The sequence below is a fragment of the Colias eurytheme genome, chromosome 15 (assembly GCF_061535395.1).
Source record: "Colias eurytheme isolate Ceu_HAF_F1 chromosome 15, ilColEury1 Martin Lab GWU primary, whole genome shotgun sequence".
In the NCBI taxonomy this organism is placed as follows: Eukaryota; Metazoa; Arthropoda; class Insecta; order Lepidoptera; family Pieridae; genus Colias; species Colias eurytheme.
The window spans coordinates 8094906-8122206 of record NC_142994.1 but is presented as its reverse complement, the minus strand read 5'-3'; the positions used below and the strand labels follow the sequence as shown (position 1 = coordinate 8122206).

General features: G+C 36.6%; 2 protein-coding genes across 8 annotated transcripts in view; both read right to left on the bottom strand.

Moving 5' to 3' along the window:
* The window catches only part of OtopLa (proton channel otopetrin-like a), a 48512-nt gene extending 21815 nt beyond the window's left edge, over positions 1–26697 (bottom strand). For 5 of the 7 annotated variants that reach the window (XM_090110427.1, XM_090110431.1, XM_090110430.1 and 2 more), the window contains exon 1: positions 26456–26697. The gene's annotated coding sequence lies outside the window, so the exon portion shown is untranslated. Of the gene's footprint in view, positions 1–11111; positions 11458–13959; positions 14125–26455 lie in introns of those variants that run through there. The other 2 variants (XM_090110429.1, XM_090110428.1) reach the window with 2 other exon arrangements.
* On the bottom strand, positions 22813–23349 carry LOC149902471 (uncharacterized). Its single transcript, XM_090110242.1, has one exon. The coding sequence runs from the start codon at positions 23347–23349 to the stop codon at positions 22813–22815; it is 537 nt and encodes a 178-aa protein (XP_089966368.1).
* Positions 26698–27301: the final 604 nt, after the last annotated feature.

Sequence of the window (27301 nt, the reverse complement as noted above, 5' to 3'; positions counted from 1 at the left end):
AAAATACGTATGTAAACATTTTCACCCCAATCTCAAACAATGAAAATTTGGTTTACAATAACACTAAGGTGTTGATATAAGACTTGGTTCAAAAGTAGAGCAGAACATTTTATAGGAAAGACAAAAGAAAAAGTAGGACATGAAAATTCAGATCAAAGAAGTTGGAATTGATGGAAGCGTGTTATTTCGATATTACTGCTTTCAAGCCCCGGACAAATGCTGAAAGCAGTGCCGGATTAGCCACGTAGCAAGAGTAGCAAATGCTACGGGCCCCGCGAGTCGGGGGGCCCCGCGGTCTAATACCTGTCTGACCGTAAAAAAATATCAATTTATAATACACGTACCGTAAAAAAAATACACGTAGCTACCACGAGAAACGTTGGTATCAAAATCTACAACAATAATTTAAAATTTTACCACGTTTCTACAATTGAGCGCTGGCTACACCAAAAGTTGTGTTGTACTGCTTGCACTGCGCTACACGCAAGTTGGTAGCACGGCAAAACTAACAGGGGAATCCCCTGATATTGTCATCGAACGAGCTAGTCGTAACAACCCGATCAAATAAAATAGGATTCTATCGACTATCAAACCTTAGATTACAAAATAAAAGGCAGATGGAGCATGACAATCATCCATCGCTCTTGTCAAAGAAAATACGATATCAAAAACGAATACGACCCTCCGCCAGTGCTATAGCGATTATAGTGTCATGCAATACGTCAAAAGGGGTTTGCTATTTTAGTAAAAAAAATGTTGTCTTGTGATATTAAAACGCTGTAAAATTTGTTCCCGAAAACAAACAAAAAGATAAAACATCGTTTTACAGGTTCTCTGTAGATTATTTGGCTTATTTAATTTTGTATATGTCACGGCTAAAGGTAGGTGAGAACATAAACTTAAGATTAGCCGGCTAAACTTAGGTTTATTTTCGACGAGGTGTTAATGTTAGTTTATTCTATCTTTAGCCGGCTAAACTTAAGTGTAACCGCAGGCCCGTGGCTAAAAATGTCGGGGTGGGTAGATTTGGTTAGCGCCGGGCCGGTGGAGGGCTTGAGGGGCCCGCACAGTGCCAGAAAACACTCGCCCTGTTCCTTACATGTATTTTAGTAACCAAATCTACCCACCCCGACTCAGGGCAGAAAGCTGGTGGCTAGGTTAGGTTAGGTTAGAACTCTTAAGACCCGCACGAGCCGAGCGAGCGCAGCGAGCGTGCTGCGGCAGCAGCCGGCGAAGTGCCAGAAAACACTCGCCCTGTTCCTTACATGTATTATAGTAACCAAATCTACCCACCCCGACATTTTTAGCCACGGGCCTGCGGTTACACTTAAGTTTAGCCGGCTAAAGATAGAACAAACTAACATTAACACCTCGTCGAAAATAAACCTAAGTTTAGCCGGCTAATCTTAAGTTTATGTTCTCACCTACCTTTAGCCGTAACATATACAAATAATAATTTTACATATACGAAGGAATACAAAACTTCAACGTATGACGTATGCTGCCAGTATTTTGAAAATGAATTTGCCATTTTTATGGGTAAAACGGTAAAATGGTTAAAAGATCTTCGAGGTAGTGCTGTTGGATTTATATAGGTAATCATTGTAATTTTGAAACATTTTTTTTATGTAATTTATTTAATTAAAAATTTATCGTTTATGTAACAAAAGAATTTTTACAATATTATAAAAAATTATCATATACAAATATTTATATTAAAATTAAAATTAAAATTAAACCCTGACAGCTAATTTATGTAGAACGTCACTAACATCACTACCATAATAATTCAGATGATTGCAATGTCACCTCATAAATCAAAATCAGTTCAGCGGTTTATAAACTTTTATTAAATAATTCCTTAGAATCGTGTTTCCCAAACGTAGAAATTGCCTTGCGCATTTACTTGTCTCTCATGATCACTAACTGCAGTGGCGAACGTTCTTTTTCAACGTTAAAACGTATTAAACGAGTTAAGAAACACGATGGGCCAAGAACGTCTTAATCACCTTACTTTGATGAATATAGAGTATAATAAATTTGTTATCTCTAAATTTGCCCATATTAAATGCAGAAAAGTTTATTTGTAATAGTTTTGTTTTATTTAATACCCTTTAACTTGAGAAACTATAGCAAACGAAGGGCCTCTTGACAGAATTTGCTACAGGCCCCGCGCTGGCTTAATCCGGCACTGGCTGAAAGGGGTTCGATTTCAAAAGAATACCTAATGTAGATATTTTTTTAAAACATAGTAAAATGTGCATTTTGGGATCTTATTTTTTAAAAATAAGCGTGTTTAGTAAGGTTATCAGAAAGGTGTGGATACTTAATATGTAGATAACAATGAACAAGATAATATGAATTTAATTTTGGCAAACTTAACCTGAAACGTTATAGCTATATTATTGTTAAATTGAAAATACATAATATCTTAATATAATATCAATCTCGTGTCACAATGTTTGTCCTCAATGGACTCCTAAACCCTAAGCCTAAACCACTTAACCGATTATAATAAAATTCGCACACCATGTGTAGTTTGATCCAACTTGAGAGATAGGATAGTTTTAACATGTGTAGGGACTACGGGCGAAGCCGGGGCGGACCGCTAGTTCATTTATAGGAAAAAAACATTAACTGCACTTTAATATGCCACAAAGCTTTAAATTACTAGTCTAGATTCTAGAAAGCTGAAATCAATAAACAACCGTTTCAGGTGCCTACATTTTTAATTAAACCTTCTGAATATGTGCTTCAATTGAAACTAGGTCGATGTGTTCAAAACCTTCAGGTATTTTTTAAATTAAAGATACCTACTATTTTTACTAAGATACTACTTTAACTGGGTTACTGGTTGTAATACCTAAATAAATAATTGTAGTACTTTTTTTGTAAACGTTTATTAACTTACAGAATTCTTCACGTTACCTTCCTATTTACGGCTTTGAAACGATTGATAAAGGATATCTATAGAAATGGCCCCTTGCTAAGAACGTTTATTAAACCAAGATTTAGTTCTCCTTTTAAGATAATCGATGTTCAAAGAAATAATGAATGCTCGGTCACGCTCCGCTCTGTAGCTAACGTGGGAATTATTATGATTTATGCTACAGTCTACACCTTACTACATTTCATAGAGATTACTTGCAGGCAAAAGCAATTTATGACCTTACTTACGATTTTCTTTGTTCATTTTCAAGTGTTTAATTATAATTTGATCATTTATATGATAAATCCTTACATTAATAATAATATAACTGCATTTACTTATTAATTTAATAATTTCAATTTGATACCAATGTAAAGTAGTTTTAAGAGTTAAAAGCTCATATTTAAGGCATAAAAATACCTATACTACCTAGGATATAATTATTGAAAGGATAATTTTACCAAGAAAAGATGTTCTTTACACAACTTCATCTAAGTAACATAATATATTTTTAACAAAATTAACAAAAGCTCTATCTCAATAATTTTATTTATGAATAAGATTAGTAATACTGTTTTGATATCAACTCATTGATTTAATCAGTACCAATACAGTGGATTATTTCAAGCTAACAATATGTTTACGGAAACTTCATTCACAATAATTTAAAACTATTTATTTGTTTACTAAAGTTAGAAGACTGCTTTTCAGACGTAAATAACTGAGCTTATTTTGGTGCAGAGTTCAGTGACTGTGATGTTTGATAACACAATCTTGGTACTCAATTGATTTATGATCTTTACGATGTCCCAATATAAAACTTTCTTTATGGATTTTGAAGTTATAAGTTGCTTTGCAGTCAAAGTCTCAGTACTCACATTTATTTAACGACTGCCGCTTATAAAATAGACGTAGAATAAAATTATATTTTCTCTTAATGAGTGTAGGGTAAAAGCCGGATAGTTGCGCCACTTTTCAAAAAAGCTATATTATGAAAAATTATGTACTTAATAAGAATAATGATACATGTATATCAAAAGATAGGTCTTTAAACCATCATATTAGCCTATTTTATTAAACATAATTATTAAAGGTTTTGAGTAAATCCTGTTTTATTTGACCTCTCAAATGAAGGATAGTTGCCCAATCTAGCGGATAGTTGCCTATCGTAAATAATACTTCAGAGGATACTTGCCTCGTGAGGGGATAGATGCCTCACAATATTTTTTTTAAATAAAAAAAACAAATTTATATCAATTCACTTAATCAGTCTTTATTATTTGTTACAACTTTGGCATTAATCATCAGAAGTGAGGGTTTTCATCTTTCCACATCGCATGCAATACAGTTTCATCCATATTAAATATTCCATCTGGTTTAACCAGCAATTCATTCTCAGTTAAGACAGTAGGTAATAAGTAGATCAAAAAATTTTGCAACGTCTTCTTGTTGAGACCCCTCGCTCTTTCAATTGATAAACCCTCAGCTTGCCTCAAAACTATTTCCGGATTTCTTTCCAGAAAGCTTTTTAACCATGTGGCCCAGCCGTTATGCTTTAACCCCAAATTTTCGGCAAACTGGTAAGCTAGCTGACGAATTGTATTTCTTTCAGGAGGAAATCCTGCGTCTCCGAGCTTTAGTATATGAGTCACTAGTCTTTTTTCATTTTCAAAATCAAGGACAGGGTATTTTCCTGGAAGTTCAATAAAAAATTAGCGAAATGAATATTGTACCGGCACGGAGATGCCTTATTACCAATAAAAACGCAATAATATTAATATTTGCTAGTGAAAGAATTTGTAGTTGCGGATAGTTGCCCCGAGAGCAACTATCCGCACAAGTTTCTAAGGCGACTATCCTTTTTGATACGGATACTTGCCCTTTTTATTTGCGAAATAAATCAACAATATTTTGCAATAAAATGTAATTAACAGTATAATTTAAAGTCTAATGCACGCAAAGAAACATAAACTATATTGAAATCACAATTAGTAACAAAAATATTCAATACAAATGACTTACCAATATAGTTTCAACGCCTATCGAAGTTTCACCGCGGAACAATTTCGCTCGCACAGATGAAACGCGTGATTCTACACAAACGATTGACGTGGCACTGAGGTCTGCGGGAGGGGTACTTACAACTATAGTAAAGCGTTATTGCCACTAATGTCCGTAACATAGTGTATTCGAAACTGCGGCAAGTATCCCACTGGCGCAACTATCCGGCTTTTACCCTATACTTTACAGTTCTGTTGTTATTCTTATTTTTTACTAATATTTTAATTTGAGATTTTTTTAAAGAATAGGAACAATTCGTTAACGACGTGGGATTTCTATTCATTCTTTAAATCCATACTAATATTATAAATGCGAAAGTAACTCTGTCTGTCTGTCTGTTACTCAATCACGCCTGAACTACTGAACCAATTTGCATGAAATTTGGTATAGATATTTTTTGATACCCGAGAAAGGACATAGGATAGGTTTTATCCCGGAAATCCTACGGGAACAGGTTTTTCTCTGAAAACGCGGGCGAAGCCGCGGGCGGAAAGCTAGTTCTATATAAAAACATTTAATATAAAACTAAAACAAACAAACTAAATATCAAATTTTAATATATTTATAAAATTTCCCTCCGAAATACCGTGTAACACAAAATGTATCTATCGTCTATCATAAATCTACATTATACTCAAAATATTTCTCGAAAAAGTTTTTGATTCGTTTAAATTGAATTACCGTTTCGGAAGCTCTTTCATGATATGATTCCCATGCAACGTTTATTGATCCAGAATTATAAATAGAATCTCTCCGGGTCCTTTATCACTAGGACAGGAAAATCGACCATCCTTGAATAGTACATAAAGTATCTACAGTTTAAATAAAACGTGGTTTATTTCAGTAAAAACCATAGAAACATGGAGGTTTTTTCATGCATCTTTAGAAAAATATGAGGTAATTATAAACTTGAAGTAATTTCCATCACTTTATTACGTAGGTGATTACCTACTTCATTTAGCCTTCACTTTATTATAATACTAACTACTTCTATAAAAAATATGAGCATTTATAAGTGTTTCCTTTATATATTATAAAGTCGGAATAATTATTCTAATTAAAACGGAAAGGTACAATTAATTATTTAATAGACTCTACAACACAAGAAACTGAATCCTTATCTTAATGGCTTTGACAAAACAAAAAATAGCGAATGTAAATTGTAATTATATTCAACAATAATACAATTGCATGGTTGATATAAAGCGTTTAAATTATGAAATCAAGTATTAATTTTATCTATGAGGGAATTCGAAGCGCGTCTATTTGACGCAATAGAACCATATAAGTTTTGACATGCTGAATTGAGTTACCAATGCCTACAAATATACCCACACAGAAACCACAAGGTAAGAACGGTATCTTATAAGTATAATTAATACATAGTGACGTAATATAATCAATAATCATGTACTAATGATAAAGGTTTCATAACACAAAGCTTATATGTTTTGTCAAATATGCATACAATATGTACCTACAGTAAATGCTTCTGTGAAAATGTTTATGCGTCTGTCTTACCAGGTAAACTCTATTACGACGATTCCAATATAGACGTCCTAATATTATCTGATTTTAAATATCGAATATTCTCTCATAAAAATTGGGATTAACATGCACGATTCGCTAGCGTGAACAAAGTCGTTCCTAAGAAGCACATTAATTTACTGTTAATTAATTTTTCGTCAAACTACATTTTTCGATTAGTAAGCTCTCTACTTTAGACACTTATTGTTTAAGAACATATTTCTTTCGTTTATTTTCGAGATTCTAAACTAAATATTTTCGCTTAGTAAAATTTAGGTCACACATATATTTTTTATTTCCATTATCTAGTCATTGGTGTTTTCAATGCAAACGGTCTTTTAAAACTTATAAAAAACTCGATAAGCAAGAATTAATTACGCCAGCTACTTGTAAATTTAGCACTTACTGCCTGTTGCTTATCATAGCGTTAAATTATTCAAGTTTTATGTTTCAAGTAAGTAAAGAGCAGCCAGTAAATAATACTGGATAGAATAATAGACTAATAAGTCTATTTATTTGACTAGCTTTTAATAAAATATTTCCTCATGTTTTCTATTGAAATTAAATACTATGATGATCCACATTTTAAACAGGTCAAGGTAATCTGTAAATTAGTTAGTTTATTAAATCTTTTGAGAAAACAAGTTTCATAAATCTTGTAACATCTTGTGACTATGATCTCACTGCTGAATGCAGACTGAAAATGAATTCCTTCAATGGCGAATTTTCATCCTGTTAGACTCACAGATATAGTGTATCTCTTTGGTCGAATCTAAATTGAATTGCCTTGGCAAAAACTTGGATATGTAGTTGATAATTTGTCTAGAGATTATTACCCTCGTATTGGCATAATTGGTTGGATATTAACTAACTTTGTATTAGAATTATAAGATTTTCGCATTATTTGAAAGAACACATTGACAATCACAATACAAAAGATGTCCAAAACTTCAGTCACTTCTCGCAAAAAACGTTTATTTATCGACCACGTGTTGCTTACCATTAGCAAACACTTTTGTTAGATAAGTGGAAAAAAGACTTACACGAACGTAGAGTTATTCATTTTTCAGACATACAATAAATATTATCAGTAAGTACGTAGGGATGTGACGACCCCATCGCCCACGGTTGGAATATCTGTTGTCTACGTGACAACAGATATTCCACCCGTGCAATCAGTCACCCCGCAGGGCACCTTGTGGCGAGGTGTCGGGGAGTAGCGACCCCGCGGGAACCGAGCGCTCCCGGGGGAGGTCCCTGTCCTCACCTCCGGACTGTCCCGGTGGCAGTTCGGAGTGAACTATGACGAGGTTCAGGATCCCCCACCTCTGGCTTGCCTTTGTTGGCCGTCCAGAGTGGAGCCGCCAGAGCTATATGCTCGGGGGTGGAAGTGTCTAATGGCGTAATAGCGGGGAAACCTGCTCCGGGCCCGCGGGCCCGCGATGGTGAAACCGGTGCCGCACCTCTCTACACCCCTAGCCGCTCAGCTGATGTTGCCCCCTTGTTGCCATTTTCGGTAACCTTTTTGGGAGCCCATCGACCGAGCTGGCGAGTCACCGTCTGCCATCACTTTCAATTTTTAATATTGAAAAGGCAGACGTCCATAGTCCCCATAGACCCAACCTACCGATCCACTGAACACCTCCTTCCATAACCCAGATTTTTAATTCCCATATTTTACAATAGTCCTGCATCGGCCGCGGACTGCCCAGGGCTGTATCTCTATAGTGCAGTTATGGGCAGGCTGCGGCTGGTGTCCCACAACACATTAAAATTCTCTAAAGGGCCTCTGCGTGTTGGACCTGTGTCCCCACGTAAGCCTCCCAAAGGACCGGGTATCTTCCTTCTGGTGGTACCCGTGTATTATGGAGATTATCAATAATATAACTTCGTAATACGGAATTCTGCCGCACAAATGTGTGTACAAATTGGAACCACAACCGTGCATTTTTGGGTTTTTATGTTTCGTTTGGAATTTTAAGTGGCCATTAATTGACGTAATTGGCGAATTATATTTTAATGAGTTGATTTCATGCTAAACTTACGTTTATAGAAATATTACATATCTACAAGTGTTTACGCTTGTACACTATACAAGCGTAAAATTAAGAATTGAATATTTCAGTATTGATACCTACTTTAAAGCATTTACACACATTACCTTAATTTAATAAAATATAGATAAGTTTGCATTTTAATATAAATTCAAGGATAATCCTATTAAATTGACACAGGATTTTAATCATTAACGTTTATTATGATTTCAATAATACACCTTTACATATTTCCAACCTTACGCCAGTGTTTGTGTGAAATTTACCAAGAGGGTCTGATAAACTCACGAATAAAAAATTCTTATGAAAAATAATCACATTAAAATTAGCCTTAAAATAAACTGTAACGCTCATGAAGCTTTGCTCATTAGTGCGTCATAAACAGCTTACTTCCGCTCTCTAATTTTCCGCCCTATAACCTCCCTGCTTGGACCATCGACCGAGGTCCTAGGTAGGTGACAATTGACACCTTACGATATCTTGATATAAATTAATCAATAACCAGTAAGTTTCAGGTTGTCGTGCATACGAAATTATATACATAATCCTTAGTTTTGTCGAAAAAGAAACAACTTTTAATGCAAAGTTGAAAGAAGCTTTAGTTTCGAACTTTAGTTTTCTTAGGTACCGCTCGTTTCATAAAATGACTTAACTTTTAAATATTATAAACTCTAATGTATTTGCTCGAAATACGAATATAAAGATACAGCAGGAATATTTACTTCCTTTTAATTCATGTTTTAGAAAGACTGAAGTTGAAATTGGAGATTAATATGTACCTACTTACTGTGAAATAACTACCCAAGCATATTTGCATAACATATTGTAACTATAAATCATAAAATAGCTTCCTCTAAAAATTATGATTTCCAAACGAATAATTACGATCACATACAATAGTATCACGTTACACTGCTTAGTAATTAAATTGAAATAACTCTTTAAAACTTAATGACGCGAAATAGGTTAAAGTAACAGGTACCTCGTTAATACAAAGCCAGCTCCTGACCTAGTTTTATTTGCGACGGAAAAATCGAAGGGCGCAGATGCAACAAATGACATTCATTTTGAATCTCTCGCATTGTAAGAATTGCAATTCCTTTTTAAATTAAAAATTTTCACTCGCGTGACTAGCGTTGTGTAAATTGCTAGTTTTCCAGTTTAAATACGTTTTGTTTTTAAATTTAATCGTGGATTAGGGTCCATTTTTCTGTAAGACTTATTCAACGTATAATTGGACGGAATGATGTTGAAATAATATTATATTATGTAAAACCAATGAGCCCACATTTTGGAACGGATTTGAAACTATTAAATATTGGTTTATAGGATAAATACATATCAATCCTATGGAATATAGACTAAGTTACGAATACATTTTAACCTGAATGTTTACAGAGCAAATTGTATAGGCAATTCAGGACATAAATAAAACATAGCGGAATTTTCGTACGCCCGTGCTTTTCCAGACATGGTCATGAATACCTTAGTACTCTAAGTGATTTCAATGCCTGGTACAGCACCTCATTTCGTAAACAAATTAGATGCTGTCTGGCTTTAAGGCTGCTTATTATATAAGACGGTATATTGTAAGCAAAAAATCTGAAGCTGTTTCTAAGACTTTAGTTTTAAAAACGGAAAGATCTTAGGAAGTAATTGTATACTTTCTATATAACAATAGTTCAGAAATAAATTGAAATTCTACATCGTCAGTCGGTTAATCGTTGATTACTTCCACTTATAAAGATACGCCCAGTTACGCCTTGCTTCCGACTTCGCTGAACGATTATCTACGGTACATTTTTCCCGATACAGATGTGATCTCATCAATTCGCATTGAAATCTATTATATGTATTTCTGGGACATGACATATCCCTTGGCGTGATTTAGTTAGAACATACGGGGCGCAATCTAATTCTGTGGAAGACGCAATAAATGTACTCGTATGTGGGTCATAGTTCCTCATCCTAAATTTTATTTGTGTTTTGTGATATCATCGTAGAAAATGTTTCAATAAATTTCACATTACATTCAAAGGATGTGAAATGTGCGATACATGGGGAAGATGTAGCTCAATGACATACAAAGGAACTATGGAAGTTGGAACGATGATGTCACCGAGAATTATTTATTTCTATATGAGGGGAATACTATAATACAAAATTTTGTCCACTTCGATAAACTTTAGCTATATTTTATCCAAGTTAAAAGCTTCTTATATCTTGTTAATATTTATAGAGTATGTATGTAAATACGGAATTATAATAATTGCTTGATAATTTTAAAAACACTAGTTGATTATACGTAAAATAATTACATAATTGCTTGACAATTTTATGCCGTTAGCATGTTGACACACTTATTACCTGCTTATTAGGGTTGTCTATAAGATTACTTCCACAATCGAAGCGCACGAGGAAATTACGACGTTCGCGTCGGTTATCAGAGCGGATGTGGTGTTATCTCGGGGTGCAATCAGCGACTTTAGTGTTATAGGGTGAGGGTTGATTTTTGGTCGCAAGAAGAAAGGGTCACCAACCTTTTGACACTGAAATTCAGTCACGGTGGCCGTGTTTTCTGCGGTCGATTCGGAAAACGTGACGCCGCGTCGAGCGCGGCGTACGTCGTGCGCCAGGGCGCAAGCGTGGTGCTTATGTTTCGGCGCGCGACCACTTGCGCTCGCGGGCCGAGACTGGCGTACGGTTCGCGCGTTTTCCCTCCCGCGCTTTCCCTCAGCATGCGCACATCAAGCCTGCATTGTTCTGCAAATAGCGATGCGAGGGCTGGGCCACTATTCGAGCGTGCTCCTTTCAGCGGCCGATACTGGACTGTTGCTACTGGAGCACACCGGCCCGCTCAAAAAACCGTTTAACCTCGCTCGTTACACAATCTCCGTTGCTGAGTGCAATAGCGCATGCACGTATGTGTTAACTTCTCCATAAAGAATCAACACGTACCGCGGCGCTATGATGTTGTTTATCTATCATCTACCTACTTAACATTATCAAAACTAGTTTGATATTAACCGTTAAATTGTCGAATAGTCAAATCTAAATTTAGAATTTTATAAATATTATTTAATAACACTTTTATACAAGCTGTCCTTTTATTCTAGACATGGCTAGCGTAGCCAATAAAAACTGAACCTTATCTAGCGAAGTGTGTCGTATGTGACCCAGTTCTTAGTAGAACGTAATACGATGGAAACTGTCCCCGCAGCTATTTCAAGAACACATAAAGAGCGAAGCGGTTTACAGTGGGAGTATAAACAGCGATCCACATCAACTGTCGAATGTCGGTAAACAATATGTTTCTAAGTAAAACTGCCCCCATTGTGGCCTAATGCGTTAACTTCGGCACGCGAACATGTTACTGGATTGAATGTTACATTTTAGGGCATTGTGGTAACGTTTATATTACTTCACTCACGAACTTCGTCATTTAATTGTGTGTGGCTGTGTGATGGTAAATATATTAATTAATTATCTATGTCACAGCTAAGTACTCAATTAATTTAGATAGGTATCTATCAAATATCCTTAAGCTTTTAAAAAGCTTATTAATGTAACGGAACCTTGGACACGAAAACAGTAACATTCCAACTAATATGATTTCATTTATTATCAAAAAAAAACAACTAACCTTCTCCGGCCAATCAGACATAGTTTTCTTAGTTTATCACCTCTCAGTTATAGTATATTACGTCAACAACTACTTATTCAAAAGCACTCGCAAATTATTAACAAACTGTATAGTTCATAACCGATTAACGAAACGCGATTGACTTCCTATCATGTGGTCAGTGTTGGCGTTCCTCCAACCACTGCAATCATTGCATTGGCACTGGGTATCAACAGTCGCGGTTGAAATACTCAACTTGACCTTAGATATAAAAATACACGTTTTGCATAATGAGGCAATCAATGAATGAATACACGATACGGCGTAGAACATGATCATTTGTGTACATACATATTTATGTAGTAATCTTTATGTATGTGTAGTTGCAGCTATTTTATCGCAGTACTTCGTTCATGACAAAATAAAACATTGTGCTCTACATTTAAGTAAGTCTGAAACAAGAGTCTTACTATGAGCAACACATAAAAGTTTATTCAAATTATCAATGTGGGTTTGACCGTAATCAGAACTGTTTTCTATACTCCATAATCACCTTTCATTTATTTTCTTTCTTTTCATTCATGTAGAGTTGCGGAAACATGTCTGTAGTATCTATTATTTTAAGTAATTCATAAATTCAATTTTATACAGCACTTAAGAATTTCAATTGATACACGGTTATAAATTTCTTCAAAATTTTATATTTATAAAGCATTTGAATGCTATAAAACTAAAATATCTGACTCATGAATATGTCTCGATAGCAGAACATACCGTTTAGCAGTTTTAGCGACCGTGCCAAAGGAGCATTACTGTTACAAATTGTTCGCAAGCTTTGCTATACAGCACATAAATCACGATATCATCAATCCCTGAAGGAGCGAAGCTAAACAACATTTGGTGGAATTTTAAGGGAAATTCGTTCGTTGTCTACATTATGAGCAGCTGGTAAACGTGTACTAGTAAAACGAGTAAACGAAACCTAAGCTTTTAACGAAATTGAAATAAACTGTCCAAGTCATGTCGCTGTAAATTTAAGGTTAAAATCTATATTATATATGTATTTTTAATACAAACTAGTTATTACAGAGCCTTTTGCAGTAACGTATCTGAATGAATATTGTTTAGGCTAGAACAAGGAGGATACTTCTAGCAGCCCAATTGCCCGATGCCATTCATTGTATGATCGAGATATGAATTTTAATTAAGAGTACGTGTCAATATTTCATAATTTGATTCATTCATTTTAATATACCTAATCAAAATCTTATTACCGTTTTCAAGTTAATTATAATAAGCTTTACTGATATAAAATTATTTAAGATTATGTGACCAAAAATTGTTATATAAAGACATTATATAAATATATAATATGTACTAATTACATATAACTGAATGTTTAAATACACATTTATTTAAATTTTAAACGATAATTGAAAGCTCGCGCAAAAGCTCATACTTACTCAATATGATAGATATATTCATTTTTATAAATTCATTGATATCGGAAAGTTTTTAATATAAATATATAAAAAACCTCTCTCTAAAAATAGCTAATCTCTAGTAATAGTTTAATATTGGTATAATTAAACATCTTTTTATTTTTAATAGTTAGCCGGAGAAAATAATTTTCTTGAAAACTAAATAGTTAATCATAGGTACTAACAAACGTAATATTAACAAAATATATCAAACGGAAACTATTTCTTCAATATATTATAAATAACTGTACATCAATACGATAAAATGAATAACAACAAACTTACATTATTGCAAACACCGCCAATTCGTTTCCAATGGAATTCTACAAATTTTCTTCACACCACCATAAACAATATTCTATAAACATTCTAAACTATATTGGTTACACAAACAAATCGCAACATTGTTCAAACATATAGGAAGAACTTAGAACACGTTCGATTCGTACCGGCCCATGTTTGTAAAGCTTACAAACCAAATGATGTTTTTGTTTGAGTGAGAGAGATAGACAACTTTCGGCTGACGTCTGCTCCTTCCGGGTACAGTCGCGTACTCATGTAAGCATAGCGTGGATTTAGCTTAGCGAAGCTTCAACTTGGCAACGAACTATTTGTATCGGATTACTTTGGCTTATGTTAAGACTATTTGGAGTTTCTCATTTTCCATGTGAATGTACTTATGTGCGCGACATTTCATGTTTCAAGTACATTATAAGTAAGTAAGGTTTGAATCTTTAGCCGAATAAAAACTAATTACCTAGTCGCTAAATAAAACAATAGAAAATGCAAGAAGAAATACGTTCATTCTCAACAAAAATGAAGTTATAATTAAATCTTAAATACGTGTTAAAAAGACATCCATAATAGCCTGTCGGTAAACTAATGGCTGTAGAAAACAGATGGGGAGAGCGCGGGGTAAAAGCTGTCCTATAGTGCTGTACAATGCTTGTAATGGCTTTATGTCATACTCCAGGAAATGAATAGTCACAGAGCATGATGTGAAAGAAATCTCGTATGATTCTCACCATATTACACACTTGTAACGTCTCTTTTGTTTTCTCCTCTTTTTAACGAGTGAAATGAACATTCTGACTGTAGTTTACACGTGCGTATACGTTTCTATTTTGATTTTTTTTTTGTATCCTTGTCGGGTTTGCTAGAAATATTAAACATCTATTTCATTAGTTAAGAGTTAACTAATTAAAAAAAATCGTAATATAAAAAGTTGAGTCCTCAGAAATCAACATAATATGAAGCTTTTGATAAAACACTCTTTTCAAGTTTTCACGCACACTAAACGAGTACATACGATAAAAATCGTTAAATAACATCCAAATCTTAATCTTAATACTATTATAAAGGCGAAAGTTTGTATGGATGTATGGATGTTTGTTACTCTTTCACGTAAAAACTACTGAACCGATTACAATGAAATTTAGCGCATATATAGAGGGTAACTTGGATTAACTATGCGAGTTTTCCTTTGAAAACGCGAGCGAAGCCGCGGGTGGAAACCTAGTATAGCATAAAGAGTAACTAAGAAGCTTTAAATCGGCGACGGATGGATCAGATATAACCAACGAAATGTTTATCTTTGTGAAATGGCTCACAAACACGTTTCCTTCCATTATACTCATGAAATGTACATTATCTCTTGGCTCACGATTCTTTGGTTCTGGGAATATAGCTTACCCATTGACCGACGTCGGCATATAAACAAACAAACTGAGACATAAGTGCATAACTAGACAAGACTATCATAACAGTAAGTATAGCTACGTGATATCTCTTTATACTATGGTAGCTATGTGAATATGAAATGCGTGGATTTTGCATTCATAAGACGTTGTGAATGAAAATATGTCAATGGTAGCGTTTGTGGATCAACTTGGTTTTTATTGTGGTTTTATGCTCATTCATGAGAGTTATTGGTATGATATTATAATAATGCAATACGCAATAATAAGTTAATATATAATTTTTTGTTAGATAAGAAGTTCACATTGGTATGTGTGACTTGCAAGCTTTAGATTTCAAAAGACCTCTTTATTTTTAATTTATTTTCATTCATAATCTCCATAACTATCTATTGCTTTTGATTAACTATCGCGAGACAGTTACACGCTTCGGACACTTATCAACCAAATGCCCTTTTAGTATTGTGAAACCATCGATATACAGTATTGAGTCTCGAAATATCTATACTGTTAAATTCTCTGATATAATAAAGATTAAAGTGAATCTCTTTTAGTAAAAAAAAACAACAAATATTGTGTTTTTATTAAATAAAGGTACCTAACATTTTTCTGTCAGGTACCTTTATTTAATGTTTAGATTTATTAATATCTATCTCGTTGCTATCGACAAGGCAGAAAGCTCTTCATATAATCCATACGCACTTTGGTCCAAAAACTAAATCAAATACGAAAGAATAGATCTCCAATACATCGTTGGTCGTTAACATAACACTACAAAGCATTATGTTCATCCTAAATCATGTAAACCAATACTACGACATGTTGAATGCAGTCCGGAAATAAGTTCAACGGCCGCTTTATATAATCATATGCAACTTAAGACTGTAAAGTGTAACGTCGATAACATCTTTCATTTAAAGAATATCCATCACGATAATTATAATGTACATACATTGTACGTGTTATGTTATTAAGCCGTAATACACGGATGGTTGTTACTTGTTACACCTCGATTCTTTGTAATAATTTACTTGTACCATAGAATATATTCTTGCTTGTACTACGGTGAAAATCTAATTAGCACCTAGAATTACAGCTGCATCGGAAACTCATACACTACAAAAGCCAACAGAAATTACCTCTTTCGTTAGTCCGTATCCTCGACATTTATGCCCAACAAGAAGAAAGGATTAAATGTCGTCATAGTCCTTGTATTGTCAATACTTATTATGCAACGAGGCAATGTCACGCCCCTAACGGAAATTGCTAAGAAAAGCAATCCGCCCACGGCATACATACCATACACCTGTCTAACATGTAGGCTGTAAAAGAAATTCGAGTACACATCAATATATTTATTGCTCTTATTATAATGTCTTATTTACATGTATAAAGATGTAGGCGTTTGAGCAAATAAATATCAATGACATACACAAACATTCCAATAAATCTTAGTTAAGCATCCTAAAGCCGAATTTTGTTATTCAATCCATTGTCATCTATTTATATAAAAATGAAACGCGTTTTCCTTGGTCACGGCATCACGCGTGTCCGGGTAGACCGATTTCGATAATTCTTTTTTTATTATATTCCTTGAAGTTCGAGGATGGTTCTTATGTAGAGAAAACGTAAATACATAGATATGTACCACGGGCGAAGCCGGGGCGGACCGCTAGTACATTTATAAATTTTGTTATATTATAAGCCAAGCCAAGTCACATTTTATTTTTACTTGTAGATAAGGTAAATAAATGCAAATTATAGAGCTAATGGAATAGTTATAACTAAGAATAATTCAACGTAGCAACAAAATTTACGAAGTTTTGATAATATCAAACGAAACGGCAACCTTTGCACAAAAATGTTATTCAAGGTGACATTTCAAGTATTCGTATTATTACCAACATTTATAATTCTTCCAAACAGTTGCATATAAGCTTTACAAAAAATAATAAATGACCTTCACCTTGTTCATGCGATTAGCGAATCTATGACATAGTTAAATAAGCGTCAATATTTCATGCAGTTTTTGCGTAATGATTGCTAAAACAATGGCTAGGAATCAATTAGTGTACAAAGGAGTCGCGTATAGTAGTACCACAAATGATATAATACTATACTAGGTAATACTAAATGCGTGGGGTGGCACCCCTGTGGGGTGAACGTCCTCACCAAAACAAACCCTCGTGCCACCTGTAGGCGTATAATTACGATCAATACTGACGCCGGCGTGGTCATCAAAGCTGCCCTCTCAAATTGCAAATTCTGATAAAAAATTCTACAGCTTCTATTCCGATAAAAGTGGACGAGTCATAAGAGCCATTGAATCGAAACACTAAGTATCCTCTTTCAATGAGAGAGTATTAATTCGACTTTCTTTTCAGGTGAAAATTTTAATTTGTCTCTTTCTAAACCAGCTTGCGTCACATATTATAATCATTTTATAGATTAAAAAAAAGTTTGGCAGGTAAAAAACAACCTTATACACAGCAAAAGTACGTGCATTACAAATATTAAAATATTACAATGCAAGATATTTTTCACTACTAAAGTTTAATAGCTGAGATTTACCAACGCGGGCTCCCACTCACGAAATATTCGTCCCGACATAAAACTGCACTCAAACTCAGCCATTTCATGCAAAAACGGTACCGAGCGTCAAAAGCTCTGTTTTTATACGACAACCAAAAGAACAATGCATTTTAACTGCCGGCTATACTGCTAGCAGTAGCAATGGACCCGTATAAACTAATTACATAATAAAATGAACATGTAAATGCTAAGAAAAAGTTTTACAATAAACTTCTTAGACATTTGCTAATTAATACAAATATAGGTCGACCTTGTCACTATTCTCGAAAACATCAGAACATTTGTTCCAACTCAATCATTAGAAATTAAACTCTTTTGAATTTTCAACCACACGTATCTAATACATAAATCAGCGCTTCTTCGTTGTTTTAATAAAAACAAAACGGATATTTCTCAAGAGAACCCTTCAGGGGCTGATTAATTAGACAGCTCTGATAGTTACGGCGCATGAGCCAACACTAAAAACATGGGGGAGATGCAAATAAATAAAAATATTTTCAATCTTCGTGTGTTGCAATAAGGTCTACTTTGTTTTAACTCTTACTTTTTGAATTCAATGCTTCGAAATTTGTGCATTGCATACGATTTTGAGGACTTCCCCTTTTAATTGCAATGGTGGTTACGGCTATATTTTCCGGTTATAAATATATGATGGAGTCGTTAATGAAAGAGGAAGTATTTGTATACGTACGTTAACTATAGATGAACCTAATCTAGATCTATGTTATTTAATGATTACGAACAACATGCGCGAAATTAAAACAAAAAAATTAAAGCTTTGTATTATTTTGTAATAAAACGAACAAAACATTGTACTTTAATGGCAACAGACGGCGGATAACAACTGTTCAACAACAGGTTTTTGAAGAACCTAAAAATGTAAAGCTTTAAAATAAATAGGTATTGTAAAGTCTGGGTGGGATTTTTTTACCAAAGGCAAATATATTTTTGTTCTACTATCTATTAAAAATGATACTGTAACTCTATCATTGTAATATTATATTGTTGGTTTGTCTAGCATTTTTAGGTTCTACCAAAAGGTAATAAAATAGTTTATTAGGCGTTTTCGTACTGCGTATTTCATCTCATAGAGCCTATTGTATAAGTAGTCTTTAAAATGTATTAATTACTTATTTTGACCGATAAGAGCTTTGGTAGAGCAATTTTTTTATACTTATTAGGTATTTATTGATAAAATGTTCTTACAAATACTTATTATCAACTAGAATCTCTTACAAATATTTTCGTTTACTCGAATCCAACCCTTTTTTTTTTTTTTTTTTTTTTTTTTTTTTTTTTTTTTTTAACGTTGGGAAATGCAATTTACGCATCCCCCTTGGCAGTTTTGCTGTCCAAGGGGGTATGTGGGACTCGCACGAAGCCATACCCACTAAAACCCAACGGTGGCCGTCTTTCGTCCTGAGCGGCGGGGGTTAACAGCCAGGCCTTATACCCCCGCCGAGCTGTGGCGACTGCTGCTTCTTCGCAGCCCTTCGAGGCCCGGGAGTGTACAATGGCTGCCGATATTAAATAATATCGCCGTCCATTTCCGGACCTACCCACCTTACGACGCGAGGGGATCCGGTTTCCTTGCCGCGAGCATAACTGTAGTATGCGCGTATCTACGGAAACCTCCCCCCGCGTTTTTCCCTTAAATATGTAACCATGTTATGGCTGGCGCTGGTCATATAGACGCCTGCGCCTACCTGGTCTGCGCCGACGCAGAGGATCCGCCGCTGGGTCGTTTTCCCGGGCCCTCTCTGCGTCCTCCTTTCTTTTCATTACCGTCGCACAGAAGGTGACGACGGTCTTCCATGGATGGTCAGTGTCGCCAGTGACCATTGCCTCTACAAGAGCTTGCAGTGTCAGCTGGGTGTCTGCTCCTAGCAGGCTCTGGAGGGACCTACGTTCGTCTGTCCAGGATGGGCACTCCACCAGGGTGTGCAAAGCCGTATCTTGGAGGCTGCTACAATGATGGCAGGCGGGAGCTGGCTCACGACCAATCCTGTTCAGGTAGCTGCCGAAGCACCCGTGCCCAGACAGAACCTGCACTAGTCGGTAGCTGATCGAACCCCATCGCCTTTCCACCCATTCTCTTAGTACTGGTCTGATTGCATTTAAAGTCCAGGCCCCCACGCAAGACGAGTCTAGTTCTCGACGCCATCGGCGAAACACCATGTCGCGAGCTTCCCGTTTCCATTCTTGGAGTGTTTCGAGAGGCAGGTTCTCGTCTCTCCCTCTTGCCTCAGCTCTGCGCCAGTAAACCTGTGAAAGGGCAGCGGCTTCAAGGTGCCAGGGTGCTGTTCCGGCGATGACGCAAACCGCATCATAGGAGACGGTGCGATACGCCCTAGCAACTCTTATTGCTACCACTCGTTGTGACCGCCGCAGTATGATTGTATTGCGCGTCAACAGTTTATCCGCCCATATCGGACACCCGTACAATGCTTGTGATCGCACAACACCAGCGAAAAGTCGGCGACACCCCCAACTCGGCCCTCCAATATTTGGCATTATGCGGCAGAGAGCCGCTGCCGTGGTGCCGAGCTTGGTGGCCAGTGCCGAAAAGTGAGCTTGGAATGTCCATCGCGGATCGAGCACCAAACCGAGATATTTCAGTCTGGGCCCAATTCGGATGGGCACTCCGCTCACTACAATCTCTTCCCCCGGTGGTGGGGCCCTCCGGTGGCCATGGAAGCATATAGCCTCAGATTTTTCGAGGGCTACTTTTAGGCCGAGGCTTTTGATTCGGCCGACCACCTGTGCCACTCCAGCTGTGGCGCGGAGTCGCGCCTCCCTGAAATCTCGGCCCGTGGACACCACTAGGGTGTCATCGGCGTAGCAAATGACGCAAACTCCTTGCGGCAGCCCTCCTCGAAGTACGTGGTTGTATCCGATGTTCCACAGAAGAGGCCCCAATACAGAGCCCTGTGGAACACCGCATGCAACTCTGTGACTACCCCAGCCGTCTTGCCTTTGAAACGTAATTTGACGCCCACAGAGATAAGAATAGATAATACGGCAGAGATACGGCGGTATTTGGTGTCGGGCAAGGCCGTCTAAAATTTTGTCCCAAGGCAGGGTGTTAAAAGCATTGGAAATATCCAAGGATATTGCCACTGCTACCCCACCTTGGGAGACGGATTCTTCACAGATGTCACGCAGTCGAGCTATGGCATCCACTGTAGAGCGTCCCTGCCTAAAACCAAATTGCGCTTCCTGCAGATCTGGTCCTATCCGTGTCAGGTGGATCTGGATGCGGCTGGAGATAATGCGCTCGAAAAGCTTTCCAGCTTCGTCAAGCAAGACGATCGGCCTATATGCTGATGGTGAATCCGCTGGTTTGCCACTCTTCTTTAACAGAACTAGGCGACCCATCTTCCAACGCTCTGGAAACCTACCGATCTTAAGGCATTCTGTTAAAAGATCACAGAAGCGCTGATCCAATCCATGAGACAGGGCAAGGGACAATACTCTCCCGTGCACTCCATCTGGGCCCGGGGCGGTAGTCTTCCTTTTCAGACGGTCTACTGCCGCATTCAATTCAGCTAAGGACACGTCCGTAATGGGTTCATCGCAGGTCAGCTCTTCTTGATTAACGCTTCCGACTCGGCTCGCAGGATCAATTGCATTTTGACTACGACCAGGAAATAGTGTTGTCACCACCTTTTGAAGCAGCGCTGGCTCCAACGTAGATGTTAGCGGTGGGGCCCAGGGACGCAGCTTATTCATTACCAGCCTGTAAGGGCGTCCCCAGGGATTTAGGTTCAACGTGTCCAGCAATTCAGCCCAGGCTCTTTCCTTCGCGACCGCAATGGCATCTCTGAGAGCCTTTTTGGCATCCTGATACATGGTATATCGTTCAGCCTCCTCAGTAGTTGAGTAATCCGCACGCCTCCTCCTTCGCCTATACTTAGTATAACGGCGTCTCGCGGTTACACAGGCTGATCGGAGCTGCGCATGTTCCGTCGACCACCAGTAAACTTTGTTCTGTGGTAGATATCTTTTTAGTCTTGACATTGCGGCATCCGATATTTGCCGCATTGTCTCGGCAAACCATTCCGCTTCTGAATCTACATTTGTAGCATCGGGTTTTGGACACCACGCCCTGATTAGAGATGCTAATTCTAGAAGGTTTCTATCTAGACTTTTAAGGGACCATCTTGGATTGGTCTCGACAGGAGCATGGTTTGTGTTTCTCGTAACACCTGTCGTAGGGAGAACCTCGAATCTGATGTATTTGTGGTCAGATAGGGTCTCAACCTCCGACAGGACCCGCCAACCTTGGACACGACAGGCAAGAGAGGGACTCGCGAAAGACACGTCCACCACTGAGCCACCCCGCATTCGCACACATGTGTTTTCGGTGCCCTGGTTAAGTGGAACCAGATTTTGAGCCGCGAGCCATTCTACGAGGACATCTCCACGGGCATCCGAAGCTGAAGAACCCCAAGCCACAGACTTAGCGTTGAGGTCTCCAGCAACGATGATTTTATGAGGGCGGCCCCACTGAATCAGGGAGCCCACTTCTCCCAAAAACGCTTCAAACTCAGGAAGCGTTTTATTCGGTGAGAAGTATGTTCCGATAACAACCGTGTCGATGAGCCTAACAGCCACGCAACCGTGACCCTTCACATGTGCGCGAACCGGAGGTGAGCCATCCACCTGTGTCATCACTATGGCAGCCACCTCATCGAGGTCTCCGATCCAATTATCACGCCCACCGGGTACAGCGTAGGGTTCCGATAATATTGCAAGATGTATTGACCACTGTGCCAGGCTCTGGATCAATAAGTCCTGAGCCCTGGCACAGTGGTTGAGGTTGGATTGTAGGAACCGTAGGGCCATGCTATACTACAACGGTTTCTATAGTCTCCATATTATTTGCTGCTTCTGTCTGGGAGCCCGCAGTAGGTTTTATGGGCCTCTTTTTAGGCGCCTTGTCCGCTGAGCAACCGGAGCCGCCTAAACGATGGTCTGCTTTCTTGCCAGCAGCCGCGCATACTGTGCAATTTGGCTTGGCGGTGCAAATGGCGGCTTTATGGTCTGGCTGCCCGCAGCGGTAACACAACTGGCTGCGATCACATTCCGCAACACAACGGTTGGCAACGTGACCAACTTCGAGGCAGCGAAAGCAACGTAGCTCCCGTGGTTTTTGCACTCTTACCCTCGCCGCAACCCATCCAACGAGGAACCGTGCCTCGCTGACTTTTTTGGCCGCTGTTACAGGGCAGTTTACCCAGGCTGCGTACAATCCGGTTTTGTCCTTTTGTATTTGACTCACCCTTATCTGTTCAGCCGAGCATTCGCCTTTTTTGACTATGGCTTCCTTCAGGTCGTTCGCTGTTATAGACGCATCTAGACCCGACACGCGTAGATCCGCCATTTTTACGGGCCTAGAGACTTTGATATTTTTGTCTTTGACTCGAATCCAACCCTGAATTATAGTGAACGTAATATTATTATAATGTTTATTATGTCACAGACAAGCCTTGAACCCGGCGAGGTGAACAAAACGCAATATTGCCAAACCCGTCAAGGCTACTTTTACGGTTAATAATATTGTAGTTTTTGTAACATTAATTCCTATACTAACAAAAAAATTTAATTTTCCTGAATTCATATTTTGATTTTAATATTCTGCATTTTGTAAGGCGTCGTGTTTTGTTTTTGTTAGTAGCGTAGGAGTCTTATTAGGAGTTGGTATTAGTCTAATTAGTCTAATCTGTCCAATTATTATTATAATAATATGTATATCAAAAAACTGTAAATTATTAAGTAGAACCACAAAAATGATAAGTATGTTACAAAATAGTTCTACTACCTATAGTTTTATTTTTTTAAAACGTCTAAATGGTTAGTGGTTTTGTCGAATGTGTACACTAATATTCATGCAAACATAAATAACTAATGTCATCCCTATACTCAATATACATTACACAATCGACTTAAACAACAATAATATCCAAAATTATAATTTCATCACCACATATGCAGTCATATGTACAACATAATACAGTGCAACCTCGATATAACAAATCTGAAGGGAACAAATAAATATTCGTTATATCAAGTAATTCGTTGAACTGAGGTTCGTTATGTTGAGGTTAGGTTGGTCTAAAATTCGTTATAAAGAGGTCTTTTTGTGGGTCTTTTACGTTTCTGATCCATTTCAACTTGAATCTTTAACAATAGTGACGAACAGCAGTGTTCACATTACTTTCCAATTTAAATTAAACAAAAATGATCGTTTTACGAACAAAAGCATGTCGAAACCTGTCGCGACATGAATCACATACTATGAGATTAAGAATCATTACATTGGTTGGAACTTTATATAAAGGTTTTGGGTTGACGAAATTCGTTAATTAGAGGTATTTATACTTTTCTTGATAGTTAAAAATTCGTTATAAAGAGGTTGTTCGCAAAAAATGTTCGTAATGTAAAGGGATATTTTATATTGAATCTTATGGACAATTCAAGGGGATTACGAAAAATTTGTTAAATCGAGGAAATCGTTATATTGAGGTACGTTATATTAAGGTTGCACTGTATGATGCAAGACTATGTTGAAAAACAATGGTGTTCATGGGTCTGATGTCAACTTACAAGAAAATCGTTTTATTAATACAAACTGTGGGAACCCGGTTAACAATTAGCTGAGCTTGACTTACCAAGACCTTGAAATCAAAACAATGAGGTTTACGTCTTCACGATTTATGCGCAAGTCAATTTAAGCAAGAAACAATCTGTAAAAATTGCATGTTTGTGCATATTTGTAGCCCATTGTTTGAAGTCGAAAAGTATTTGTTTAAGCAATTGCATAGTGAGTTTTCCAATTTTAAAAAGCTTTTAACTTCCAAACATTTCAAAACTTACAAAACAAACTACCTATGATACATTTTTTACTCGAATAATAAAACAAAAAGTGTCTAGGTAGATACATATTTAACGCGATGTTATTTGACTCAAAAATTACCAAATCTATTTATTTTATAAAGTTTAATAGTAGATAGAAGATTTATATCTATTAAATTACCCATTTTAATTACCCATTTATATCTATTAAAGTGAGTAAAGAATAATTATAAATTATTAAAACTATGACTCTACATTTTCTGACATTTGGTATTTTAATTGTTTGATAAGTCCAAAATAAATGCAAAATAATTATTATAAAAGTATGAAAATTTACGAGTGAGTCGATGCAAAGTCAGCGGATTTAATAAAATTAAATTAGGAGTAGGTACCTTCATAAAATATTTTATTAGGTTACAGTTTCCGATTCGGTTAACACGTAGGTACATCTTATAAGGTTTTAAAAGCTTAATTTCACCTTCTTAGAAACGTGACACAGATAAAATTTCTTCACCCTCAAGATTATCATATTCATAATAGGTATACTGTACTACTTAAGAATGCATTTTTGCTTGAAAAGAGGTCAAAACTGGAGCGTTATTGGATATTAAGAAATATGTCACATTCTATTAAGCAAATCCTATTAGTAGAGCGGAACAGTTTTCTTCACTTAGGTCATTCTTTATAGCAAAAATTATTATCAATATAGGTATACATAAATAAATATACTTAAATTCATAAAAAAAATGTTGTGTGGTTTTATGAAACCACGGTAAAAGTGAAACTGTTCGAACGGTTCCGAACACTGCTTTGTGTAGCGCATGTCGCGTGACGGTCGGCTGCCGAGTAGGTATACCTACTCGGCAGCCGCGATACACGCGACATGCGCTACACAGACCAAAAAGTTTGAGACGATGTAATAAAAGTTTCACTTTAATAAATCAAGACAATTCAGGAAAGTAAATAATGAGACGCTACATTCGCTACATTTTGAGACGAGAGATTGAGACGCTACATTTTCGTCTCACTTAAAATTGAAATAACTAAATGTAAATGACAGAATAGTGTTAAATATTTTTAACATATATGTACATATATAATAGTCATGCTTAGAACTAAATGAGCGTACCTAAGGTCGCTATAAAGTAGGTACATATTATCAATAATTGATAAACAAAACGTCCTTAGACCTTAACAATCATACCCATGTGTATTGTTATGTATTGTTCGAAAGTACCTACTTATAGGTATATCACTAACAGTTAATTATATCTACATAGGTATACGTATTTATATTTGTGGTAGGATTTATCTAGTACATCGACCGTCTGTGGTCATAAATGCATGGCATTCCATAGAGTTTTTTTTTAATAAACTTTAAATAAAATGTAGAGATAAAATATAGTCTTATAAGTATCATAAACACTTTTATGACCTTCAATAACTACTTCAGAAAATAAATAATCATATTATGTTCTCGTAATATTTGCAATTCTATGTTTTGAATACGTACCGACTTTTTAGTAGAAAAATGTGGTTAACCGTTAAACCAGTTGTCTCTATGATTACTATATAACCTAAAGTATTTTCTAAAAACGTTTAAATAAAATAAAGATCAATTGAACAATACTTACGTTTTCATTTTCCCGACGCGAATATCACTATTGGAAAAGTTTCATTGTTTTCGTTCGAAGTTTATAGCGCGCACTCACAAACACTTCGTCCCAAGCGTTCACAAATATATCACACTGTTAAGCCAATTTCATCGAAACCGAAAGTGACCGTGTATAAATTGTCCTTATTTCGATTAATATGCGCGTATAAATATGTAAGCGAACGCGCGATCAACACCAAAGCTCGACGCAAACTCGCGGCGCGCCCGCGTTGATTCGTAGTATACAGTCATAACTACTAACTACGGGTCTTTTGTGCCATGGAAGCCAGACACGCGATCCCCCTCATATCTAAAGCTATACATTTTTCTTCATTTCCTTATTGATTTTTGGTAACGAGTCATAAAATTCATATTATGCGGTGCGGCTTTTAAATTAAAAGTTTGAACAAAAGATGCATTAGTTGATGCTTATCTGAAAAGATGTAAGTTCTATTGTGGGCAGCGATGTTTCTTTACCATTGTCTACGTGGGTTGATAAAGAATTTTGATTGAAATGTTATGTAGGCAGTAATTTATATTCTATCGCTTCAGTTTGTCAATATCACGCGTACCGTTATGCGGGTTCCATTAGTGAAAGGCCGAAGCCAGTCAATGGACGTAATTAAGTTAATTTTTGTTTACCGACTCGCTCGTAAAGCTAATCTGTTAATGTTTTTAAATTTCAAAGTCACCGTATAAGATAAAAGTGATCCGAATAAATGTTGTAGAAACTATTAAACGAAACGTTTACCTGCGTTTTATCTCATAATAGATCTAACGTGAACCGAGTTTATAGGCGTTATGTGCGTTTAGAATACAAAAGTTT

What these genes read in the sequence shown, in the direction of transcription:
- LOC149902471 (XM_090110242.1), bottom strand. Translation starts at nt 23,349, where the DNA reads ATGGCGGATCTACGCGTGTCGGGTCTAGATGCGTCTATAACAGCGAAC.